Genomic DNA, 12,571 nt, shown 5'->3' with positions numbered 1-12,571 from the left:
CTTATGACCCCTCCCTCAATAAACAGTGCTCCATGAACCTGGATTCAAGACTACCACATCCTACTGCCGTCTTCCCTACTGCTTTTTTTTTTTCTGTCTTCTTCTTCCCTCTGGCCTATGGAGTATAGTCTTTCTCCCTGATTCAAAGCTGGTGTAAGTCCTGTCATGTTACTCCAGGCAAACAAAGACCTTCTACATCATAATTAATGATGTACCATGTAAAGTCATAGAAAATAACTAGAAGAAAATTTGTCTTTGGAATGAGTTTTAAGCTTTTTAAAACATAATGGTTGATTTCTAATGCTGGAAAAATTGGTGTAATTTCCTCATTATGTATCCCTCATAACTTCAAAATATTAGTAGTAATAGGGGAGTGGTTATAATTATTATCCCTTAATTTCCATTCCTTTTGTTTCTTTTATCCAATTTCTTTCAAGTAAGGAGCCTAGCTTCAGATATAAATCTGATAACTACAATTACTCATTTTCTTGAAAAGCCATATCTGACAATACCTTGGAACTTTGAAAAATGCAGAATTTAGGTCTTTTCTAGATTAGAAAACCCTAAACATGCTTTTTAATGAGGTATCCAGATAGTGGCTATAAATATTAAAGTGAGAAAACTCTCTAGAAATTGAAGTTGATCATTTATTTTTGTGCTATACAAACCACAAAGGTGTACACTGAAATTTTTTTGTCACATAAGGATGCATGAAAAGTGTGTGTATGTTAACATGAGGTGAGAGAGTTGGGTGAAGGATTGGAGTCAAATAATTTTTTTTTGTAGTAGTAGACCTGTATAGTAAATATACAGCGAATCTTTTCTAAGATAGAGAGAAGTATTTCTGTAATGTTTTTGTCCTATTTTTGTGGGAACATATTCAGCGACACAAGGAAAACAGAGCTGACAAGAAATCACTTCCCAAAACACATCGAAGGTCTCTAAGAGCTGGAATCATTTGATGAATTTTTCAAGAGCTGGCTGCTTTTTAAAGAAATTTATAATTCAAGGTGTTTGATTAACTTTTAAAGAGTTGAGTGTTGACAGATTTAAAATCACAAGGAAAGGACTGGGGTGATCTGGTAGACTTTTAATGCAAGTTAGACTAGACGCAATAAGTCAGTGTCTTGCCCTCCTTTGTTTTGTTACATGTAGGGCCATTGAAAATTCAAACCCATGCATGTTCACACCGGCTAACACAGGAATGACAATTGCTATTGCTTGTTTAGCCAACATGTAGTTGAAGAATTCCTAAGATAATCAATATCTAGTATTTAGCTTACCCAAGTTTAGTGGTATAAGTATGTATTTCATGTCAGTTTATGAATACCATGTAAAGCTGATTTATAAAGACACTAGATAGCCACAGAGTCACAGTGGAATGAAAAGACAAGAAGGTAAATTGGAAGAGGAAGGGAAAGAAGCAAAGGGCTTAAAACCACAAACTTCAGTGAAAACGTACATACAGACAACAACAGAACATGATGTCACCTCAAAATGTTTGTAATCAATTGGAATGAGATGAGCGTCTCATGACTTGTACAAGATAGAGCCAACGGCCCAGCAGTTAAGAGCACACACTGCTCTGGCAGAGGACTAATTTATAGCTTTGGAGAGAAATGAATTAGTTTAATACAGGGTGAGAGCTGGGATTTGCTTGACAAACTGGTAGCTTTTTAGATGACCTAAGTAACCATAAATAACAATTGCCAACAGGATAGGAGAGAACACAGTAACGCTACACGCTGTCCCAGCTCTATGCACATTCAAATGACCAAATCCATATTGGAAAATGTCAAGACTGTATATTCTCAGTCATTAGAGTATTTATCATGATGCACAGTCTGACAATATGTAGCCACTCCTTTATAATATCGATATTTGAAAATTTATCATTTTTAATCTGTTTTAGAAATATAAAATTTGGAATATATAGTAATACAAAACTGTTATTTAATGTTCTGGCCTAGCCAGATTTCTTTTCAAATCTACTTAACATCCAAAACACTGCTATAAGACAAAATTGACATGCAAATTGGTAAATCCAGATGTTAATGTCTCTTATACCATATGGAGGCACTATTTTGTTAATTCTAGTGTAACTAATAGAAAGACCAGAAATACAATAAATATGAAAGAAAAACAAAAGGTGATGTTTTTCTGACATACTATTATGAGACACTGTATTAGAAAGCTAAGAAAATTATCTGAAAAAAATAGCCTTTTGCTGCATAATGGATAATTACTCTCATTATTTCATGATACTGAGATCTAGGAAATGAAGCAACTTTTGATTCTGTTACAATGAACAACTGAGTACAACTTTTTCCATAGTTTCTAGACCTTAGGCTAAACACGTGACTTCAGAAAGTCTATCAGGAGTTCCCGATTAACTCTGTGTCACTGGGATGTCATAGTGTTTTAGAGGTCATCGAAATCCTTCTCAGTTGGAAAATGCTTGAAGCTATTTGCCCTACCTCAGGAAATAACTGCTTATATAGGTGACAGTCATGTCAAGTGGACTTAAATGTTTAGAATCAGGGTTAACGAATGTCAGCAAAAATAGCACTGGGCAGATAATACATCTCATAGCCAAAGGATTATTAAAAGTAGCCGCACGGTGTGCTGGGGCAAATCTAATCTCTCAAACTACAGTCTTCCTGATGCTGAAATTGGAACTAGCGATCTAATGTGCCTGTGACAGGGCACGTAACTGACAGTTTTCATCTTTGCCAAGTTCAGTAACCTTTCAGCCACTTCTGTAGTCACCCTGTAAAGCACTCTGGGAAAATCCTACCTAGATTTTATCTCCTACCTATAGTTGCTCTTGTTATTTGAAAGAGCAATTATAGTATATGACAACATAATCTGCAGGTGAATGGTATTTTCACTAAGTGCATTTGTGCTGAAGCTCTTCCTCTGTGTATGGAATTGCAGATCAAATCTGGGGCCTTGTGGACACTATGAAGCACTCTTCCACTGAGCGACTCCATGGCCCCACACTAAAAGAAGTGTTTACATTAGGTCATTCCTAGCTAGGTTCTCAAAAAATGAACAAAGAGGATAAGTAGACAGTTGGAGAAATAAATAGGATTTAGAAGATACGTGGACACTCTTTGATAAGCTTACATTTTGGAATGCAGGTTAATCAGGAATTCTATTTCACTTTTGGGTTATTTATTTCATCTTGTTTATGGAATCAACTTGAGCACCCCAAAGCAACTTAAATTTAAAAGGTCCTGAGTTCAATTCCCAGCAACCACATGGTGACTCACAACCATCTGTAATGAGATCTGGTGCCCTCTTCTGGCCTGCAGAGACACATGCAGGCAGAACACTGTATACATAATAAAATAAATATTTTTTAAAAAGTTCTACTAATGATTTATGATATGTCTATATCTAAGAAAAATGGTAAATTTTCTTTATTTTAAGACCTAGCAAAAACCTTATAGTTATTTTGTATGTCTTAAACTAGGAACACGACAAGTTCTATTAAAGATGTGTTATATTTATCAGGGGAGCCAATGTTGTATTATCTAAATCTCAATAACAGAACATAGTGTTATAGTTTCTTTATAGACTGAAAATTTGATTAGTAATTCATTTCATAGACTATGCTGCTTTTTGGTTCATTGATTCAGCCAGCAAATATTAAGCAACTATTATGCACCATGTGGACACTATATGTATACAGGCTAATGAGACTTTATAGGCTAGACACGAATAAAGTCTATGCTACAAATTTGATACTTGTCAAACTTTTGAGATGTTAATTAAGGGTCATTTTTTACAATAATATTCAAAGAATGTAGATATTTTTCTGGGTCTTCTCAACTAAAAGTCATCAGTCTATGTTACAATCGAGAATTTAAAATCATCAGGCCAATATCCTTCATACTATACAAAAACAAGAATCTCTTAAAAACCACATGCATTTTGATGTGTGTAGCTGGATCAATAGGAAACTATTACTGCCCTACAGCGCCATCATGGTCAGATGTTTCCGTTCACATTCCTGGAGAAGCAGAAGATTGCTGTCTGGTTTGTTCATTTGTTTTCCTTTCTGCCATCTTGGCATCTATCTCTGTATTTTATCCATGTAAATAACCATAGCTTATAGAACAGTGTAAATATCAGCCTACTTGTACACTAATTTCATAAATTTAAGTGTCAAGTAAAATCCTTTACTGAACAGTAGAGATATTTCAAAAACTTTAATTATGTAAGAAACTTTGTGATTGTAAGTTTCTTTATATTTGCACGTTCTTGTTTATTTGTTTATGTGTTTGTGTGTGTGCATACATGTGGGTGGGCATGTGCCATGGCATATGTTCAGAGAGAGATCAGAACACAGTTGTGCCAGTCAGTTCTTTGCATCTACACCATGAGTCCCAGGGAGTGAGGCAGTTAGCATTGGCAGGAAGTGCCCTTACCCAATGGACCAATGGATCTCATGTGCTCCAAACTGGTCATTTTAAAGACAAGAAAAAACTGAAATTACTTCCAAGTTTTAAAAAAGGCAATGCCTACAAGAACTTTATGTAATTAATAAAAATTTGAAGATAATGTTTTGTAGTAAAATGGAAATTCTAATCAGAAACATGAAGTTACCATATTTTGAGATATTAATTTTAGCGAAGAGTTCTTGGGTGATATTTAATAAGGAGGCCACATTTGTATATTTGAAATATTCTTTTCTTATTATAATCTTTAAAAAATACATGAAATATATTAAGGTATCCTGTCATAGAGTCATCTGGAACCCAGCTCTGAAATTATTTTCTTACTCTACACTTTCCGAGCCAGCACTTAGACTCACTTCTGATTCTCTCTATACCACACTATCTGCTTCCTGCCCCCTAGAGTTCTTTTGATTATAACTTTTCCTTTCCAATTTGATTATAAATTTCTTAATGTCATTTGAGATAAACCACCCTCTCTTTTTCTCAGAACTTGGAAACTTCCTTCTCTCCCATTTGAACCCAAAGCCTTAATTGATTTACAACATTTACAGTTTTTAAAATGGACATTGTCCAGCGCCAGATGGTCAGGCCTGAAAACAAACAGACAAATAACAGTATAGGGATTGGCCAGGCTTCATTTAGGGATGTGTGTGTATACATATAGATATATACATGTAATAACAATGTGAAAAAAGAGAGCATGAGTTTGAAGGAGAGTAGGGAGGAGTATTTGGAGAGTTTGGAGGGAGGAAAGGTAAAGGAGCATTGCAATGATAACCTCAAAAATAAAATTTAAAAATGAATATTAGTAATCAGATGGTTTCAATAGCCAAATGAATTTCCTGGTAAATAGAAAACAGATGCTTCCAATCATTGGCTACTCACATGAGGCTTTTAATGGTTTGAGGCATTCAACACTTGGGAAAAGAACCTTACCAGTGAAGACATTCTCTCTTCTTTTTACAGAAATTTGCCTGCTGACCAAGGGCCGGCGCACTGCCAGTGTCCGAGCTGATACATACTGTCGTCTTTACTCCCTTTCGGTGGACAATTTCAATGAAGTCTTGGAGGAATACCCAATGATGAGAAGAGCTTTTGAGACCGTTGCTATTGACCGACTCGACCGGATAGGTACTCTTCAGCTTTCCGTTTCCTCAAGCACAATTTCATTTTAGGTTCAAATTCTAGTGCATAGATATCTTGTTAATTTGTGTGAAAAAAAAATAGCATACCGCTCTGTAGTAAATAGTTGTTTAGAAAGACCCGAGGTAGCTCCTTCTTCTTCTAAATGCTCTGGACTGACTTGTTCATGTCTGTTTTCACTAGCTACGCAATCTGATAGCCCAAGTGATACCACTTCAGTTTGAATTGTCAGGTAAAAAGCACTGGTACAAATTCCAGATAGCAGTAAAATAGTAGTAAAAGCCAAAATCATGAGTCTATATTACATTCTGTATTTTATTATAAGGTTCTTTTTTTCTTTAAGGGCCAGTTTTACATTTTATACTTATATTTAAAATTTTTAAAACTTACGCAATTAAATTGGGCTCAGCAGAAACATCAAAACGTTTGTAATACAGACTCAAACAGAACAAGCCTTTGTAGACATGCCCTACATAGATGTTTCTTAGCAAACATCAATGTTGTAAAGTATTTTATGCTACAAAACAAAAACAAAGTTAAGTAGAACTTATTAGTTATGCTAAAGATGTGCGTAGTTTCTCCCAGCGAAGTAGGGCCACATTGTCTTGCTGTTAAATTCCCGAGCTATCCTGGAATATGCTGAAAAGATAAATTGAGTTCATTCTTCAAGCCTTAACCAGTTTGTCCACCTCACCTTTCCTTCCCCTCTTCCTTGGCATAGCTCTGCACTAGATCCATAATTCAGCTTAAACGCCACTCCCTGTAGAAACATTTTCTTGATTCTCACCACATACTAGGCAGAATTCCCTTGATGTATTCTCATACGGTCTCCTACATTCCCCTCTCACAGCCCTACCTTTGTTATAGTAACTGTTCTAAAAAAAAAAAAAATACTAAACTTTATGGGGAGAGCATCTTTAACTCACCATTACACTTGCACTATCTTGTCCACAATGCATGTGTGTTGAAGGGGGAGGAAGGGGGAGGGAGTCAATATACCTGAAGCAGATGGAGTTGGGGTCAGTTAGAAGTAAAGAAAAGGTGTCTCAAGATCTTCATTGTTGAAAAGGTAAGGTCTTATTTTTTATGACAGCTTCTCACCCATCTTTCTTTCCCTCTATGTAGCACAGAATGAAAGACTTTAAGGGTGAAAAAAAAATAGATGAGGTAAAGTAAAAGTAGTGTGTGGACATTATCACAGGGCACACACACACACACACACACACACACACACACACACACACACAAAAAAAGTTCATAGTGACAGCTTCTCGAGTTAACAGAACATAGTTATCCAAGAGATGGCGCCCATGAAGTAAGCAGACATTCCTAAAAGCAGGATTTGAAACACAACCTCTTTTTTTGTTGTTTGTTTGTTTGTTTTTTGCTATATGAGTGTTCATGTTAGACACACAGAGAATAACTTCTGAGTACTTGGGACTGATTTCCTAAACCAAATGGGTATCTTTAGATAAATAATTAAAATTCACTATATCCAGTAATTTCTATTAATCTGGTTCATCTTCATTCTCTTCAAAATTGTAATTTCTCAAGAAAATTCCATGAAATCATTTTAATCAATAATACAAGCAATAATGTTTCTAGGAAGCACCCAACATTTGTATTTTTGACCCTGATAAAATTCTAACAGTGCATTAAAGCTAAATCAATCATTTTAATTATTTTCACAGACAACAATACTTCAGTTATAAAATGTTGACTGTTCAAATACAAAGCAACACTGTCCATCTCAGTTGTGAGATCAATACTTAAATATTTATTATAGTTATTTAAGGTAACATATCAAATAAATAAACTGTATTGTAATATATCAAATACACCCGTATTCATTACTAATACTAACATAAGAGGTTTTTTTTTTTCTTTAGGAAATTAGAGGAGCTTTGAAGAAAGGAAAAATAACTATTTTGGCAATGATATAAAATGATCACTTCTCTCATTATCCAAGAAAATTATCATATGGCATCCTCTTGAAAATATGTTCAGTTACTTTTGAAATGATACTATTTAGCAGTGAAGCATAATTTATTCACTTTTCAGTTACCATGCTCATTTGAGTATTTTTATTTTTATTTTTTTGCATATGTATGTTTTTTTATTGAAAATAGATTCTTCTTTCATATAATACATCCTGGCCAGTTCCCCCTCCCTCCATTCTTTCTAGACACCCCCTACCTCCTCTCTCCCCAAGATCCACTTCACCGCTGTTGTCTCCCCTCAAAAAAGAAAGCAGACCTCCAAGAGACAACAACCACACACACACAAAAAAAAACAGAATACAATGAGACAAGGCAACCCAAGAGGAGAAGAGTCCCAAGAGCAGGAAGAGTCAAAGACACACCTGCTCCCACAATTAGGAGAATCACAAAATCACCAAGCTAACAGCCACAACATATACACAGAGGACCTGGTGCAGACTCCTGAAGGCCCGGGGTTTGCTTCTTAAGTCTCTGTCAGCCCCCATGAGCCCTGCTTAGTTGGTTCAGTTGGCCATGTTCTCCTGGTGTCCTCCATTTTTGTTTGTTTGGTTTTTTTTACCAACGTGCGATTGATTCTAATTAATATTCTACCAGGGAATGCCTATCTATTGCAAAGCTCTCAAAAAAATTATGATAAGAAGTAGAACTAAAGCTTATTTATGTCCTGGAGTGAGCTGAGAAGTGCGGAGCTCTGTGCTTTTTCTCTCACAGCCTCTATTACAGAGGAGGGAAGCGCGTGAGGCAATCCACACTACTCGTGTGCAAAAGCATTCCCCTGAGGAAACTTGCTTGCAAAGGCTAAAATCTGGAACCCATGTCAGGTTGTTCACATGTAATTGGTATTTGTATTTTTTTTTAACTCCAGAGATGAGAGAAATATGAAGCTAGAATGAAGAGTCATTGGTGCCTGGCATTAGTCAAAGGCAAAATCTCTTGAGATAGTTGCTCGTCATGATACTCTATCTGTATAAAACAGTACCAGATTGAGCAATCTGGGTCTGGTCTGAGGGACTGCCTTTCTACAGGCACCCAGATGGTTCAGATGAAGCCAATCTGTCATTGGTAGCAAGGCTTCACTATCAGAATTTCTTCCTTTCTTCACAGCCTCTTCACTGTCTAACCCAAATTTCTAAGCAGTGATCTTAACCTTCCCATGAGATAAATACGATAAATACATCTGCTTTACAATCCTGAGCATTGTGTAAATGGTTCTCCCTAAAGCCTTTTGTTGATTGTGTGTCCCGAAGCAAATGCTCCAGTGTTGTCTCTGACTCTCCATTGCCTTACCTTACAAACACAACCTGAAACTAAAACTGACCACCACCGCTTCTCTACTACACCACAAATTATGCTCCGGTTAAATAGGTACATTTCTTTTATAAATAAAGTAGCTTTTTTTTTTGCCACCTTTAGTCTTTCCAATTTTTCTTAAGTAGAGTGTGAGATTTCTAAGCAGATGCAACATTGTGCGCGAGGCAGATGCTCCACTTCTGTTTGGTGGTGACAGGTGAGGTTCTTGACTTCTAAACCCATGGGTCTTAACGCTGACATACATCACCCTGGAGTAGCCAGTCTCTTGTGGCATTCTTAGTTCCTTCCAGCCTGTCTAAGTGCCTATTTTTCCTTTGCTGATAGGCAAGAAAAACTCCATTCTCCTCCAGAAGTTTCAGAAGGATCTGAACACTGGTGTGTTCAACAATCAGGAGAACGAGATCCTCAAGCAGATTGTGAAGCACGACAGAGAGATGGTTCAAGCGATCCCTCCAATCAACTACCCTCAAATGACAGCCCTGAATTGCACATCGTCGACCACCACCCCAACCTCCCGCATGAGGACACAATCTCCACCAGTCTATACGGCGACCAGCTTGTCTCACAGCAACCTCCACTCGCCCAGCCCCAGCACACAGACGCCCCAACCCTCAGCCATCCTCTCACCCTGCTCCTATACCACAGCAGTCTGCAGTCCTCCTGTACAGAGCCCCCTGGCCACACGAACTTTCCACTATGCCTCTCCCACTGCGTCGCAGCTGTCACTCATGCAGCAGCCACCGCAGTCCCAGGCACCCCAGACTCAGCAACAACAGCAGCAGCAGCAGCAACAACAGCAACAGCAGCAGCAGCAGCAGCAGCAACAGCAACAACAGCCACAGACACCTGGTAGCTCCACCCCGAAAAATGAAGTGCACAAGAGCACGCAAGCTCTTCATAACACCAACCTGACCAGAGAAGTCAGGCCCCTCTCGGCTTCGCAGCCCTCGCTGCCCCACGAGGTGCCCGCTATGATCTCCAGACCTCATCCCACTGTGGGCGAGTCACTGGCCTCCATCCCTCAACCCGTGGCAGCTGTCCACAGCGCGGGCCTTCAGGCGGGGGGCAGGAGCACAGTGCCACAGCGTGTCACTTTGTTCCGACAGATGTCCTCGGGAGCCATCCCCCCCAACCGAGGAGTGCCTCCAGCACCCCCACCACCAGCAGCTGTACAGAGAGAATCTCCCTCAGTCTTAAACACAGACCCAGATGCAGAAAAACCGCGTTTTGCTTCAAATTTATGATCCTTGCTGATTGTCAAAGCAGAAAAGAAATACTCTAATAAACAGAATATTCTCAGATATTATTTTAATCTATCTGGTGATAGATCCCTATAGCCTACTCTGAAAAGATATTTTAGACAGCTCTGGCCTACATGCAAATGTAAAAACATATATACATATATAATTAAATAAATATACATATCTCTATATATAAATGCCCAGGAGACATTCAAAAGACTTGTATAGCATTCAGTGTTACATGTCTTCCTTTCTTTAAAACCATTAAAGGATTTAACACATTGTTGTAAGATCATTGATTTCTAACCCACTTCTACTTAATTCCTTTGATATATGTATTTCTCTCTTTTATGAAGAGTCCTTGGGGGGGTCAATGGCATCAAAACTCAGATTTTAAAAAGGCAACTCCAATTAGTTCCAGAAGAGCACCAATCAAAGCTTTCCTTCATTTAGCTGTGCCTCTGTATCTAGATTGCTAATTATGTGGGATGAAATAACCCAATCCCAGTTTATAGCTCTAAATTGTATTTTGGTGCTTTAAATTTTGAGTTAGGTGAAGGAAGACATTACATGCCCATCCACCATAGGAGACTAACATCGCCACTGCTAAGGCTTTCTCTAACCTCAAGCATGTTCATTGATTTGGCAGGAAGGTGAGGAGATATTTGTCTTCGTGTGTTGTTGGACTTCTACCAAGACTCTGTCGATGTTAGTTGTAAATAACTTTTCCAGCCCAAATAAAAGCAACTCTTCTGTGTTGTATAAAGGTAAAAGTCACTGTTTAAGAATTCAGTTTTATGGCTTCACTTCAAAAGTTAAGAGTTTTAAATTTTCACAAAATCTAATAATTGTGACAATTGTTCAACTGTAATGCAATGGCTTCAGACCGACAATATTATTTTAACCTGCAATATTTTATGCAAAATTGTATGCTTGAATCTACAAATTGCTTGTATTACACCAAAAATTATTACTTTTCTTCCTTATTGACATAATCAAGCATCTGAAACTAGTCCTGGCATGCTTTTTGGGGCAAAAAAAAAAGTAGATTCTAATCAGTCATTGTAAGAAAAGGCTTACAGTATTTCTCACTTCTAGAAGATGTAACAATTCATTTATTGTCTCTTTTAAATTCTTAAAAGGGTGACTTGGATCTCTGACTAAAATCTAGAAGTGAGGTTTTCACTTTAATTTAATATTATCGCTGTTATTATCATTTAAACAGTTATTTGCAAACCACAGCTTGGTTTGGAGTTAAATGTGTTCTGTGTCTTCATGTTAGTTGGTAGTTTATTGTGATGTTAATGTGAAGAAATAAATATAATAATCATCACATCTGTTTGGAAATGCACATTTGCCCTATGTATATTGTAGCTAAGCAGTTAGTAAATCTTAAGGCATGTGGTAACCAACATAGTCCTTAGATAGACCGGAGGTTTGCTCTTTTAAATGTGCTGAAAGTAGGGTGGACATGGTGACAGGAAGCAGGGGTGAAGTTGAGCTGTCTGTAAGCATTGTTTGTTTGTTCCTTTGTTTCCTTAATTCTTTCTGTGAGCATCAGCCTCTTAGAGATCATGTGTGCTTACTGCATCCCACACGTGTGGTTGGATGGAACACAATGGGAAGATTCCTCATGTTTGACTTCTGTAAATAACTCAAGAGAGTGACCTGACATGGAAGTCTTTAGTAGCATGAACATGGACGATCCACTTAAGAATTTAAAGACCACACATTCTGTTGGGACAGGGCCTCTAGATAGACTTGAGGACAGAAAACAAAAGCAGAAGCAGAAGCAAAGTGAATTCATGCTGCCTGTTATGCCTTTTATGGATCTAACACCTATGAAACCAAAAAGAATTGCTATGCTTAATTGCTAACAGATCCTAATTTGTGTGGAAGCAATCAACAATGCTAGGCAATATGATGTTATTTATTACTGACATGCTGGTGACTAACGACAGCATTTTGGGAATGGTATAAGAGAGAGCTCATTCGGCCTACCTAGAAGCTATGAGAAAGTGGCAAGACCATTTACATATCAGTACGAAACTCTTTAATTTTTTATTAAAATATAAAAATTAGCTTCAATTTATTAAGATCATGCACTAGTCCTTTACATTATTAAAGGTTTACATTTGACAGGATTAATGGTTTGGTAGTAAAATATTTTTTTATATATAAAATTTTTCGAGCACTATTGGGAAACATCAGCAAAATTGAATTGCATGATCATTCAGTGCAACCATAACATTTTTATTCACTTTGTACTAGAATGGACAAAGAACCCTAAGGTTTATATGTTAAACTAACAAAATGGTACAGGGTAAATTATATACACATATGTATGAATGTACATATATATATTTAGATTAAGGAGGAAAGTGACTCACATTACTGTAATATAAAGGTA

At 37.3% G+C, this 12,571-nt stretch overlaps 1 protein-coding gene across 1 annotated transcript in view; it reads left to right on the top strand.

Moving 5' to 3' along the window:
• Hcn1 (hyperpolarization activated cyclic nucleotide gated potassium channel 1) overlaps positions 1–11,947 on the top strand; it is a 384,202-nt gene extending 372,255 nt beyond the window's left edge. The window contains exons 7-8 of the mRNA XM_028885374.2: positions 5,433–5,597; positions 9,245–11,947. Of these exons, the coding sequence (XP_028741207.1) occupies positions 5,433–5,597; positions 9,245–10,164 (1,085 nt within the window). The 3' untranslated portion in view covers positions 10,165–11,947. The remainder of the gene's footprint in view (positions 1–5,432; positions 5,598–9,244) is intronic.
• The last annotated feature ends 624 nt before the right edge of the window (positions 11,948–12,571 follow it).

This window comes from Peromyscus leucopus, chromosome 11 (assembly GCF_004664715.2).
Source record: "Peromyscus leucopus breed LL Stock chromosome 11, UCI_PerLeu_2.1, whole genome shotgun sequence".
Lineage (NCBI taxonomy): Eukaryota > Metazoa > Chordata > Mammalia > Rodentia > Cricetidae > Peromyscus > Peromyscus leucopus.
This window is presented reverse-complemented; position numbering and strand designations above follow the sequence as displayed.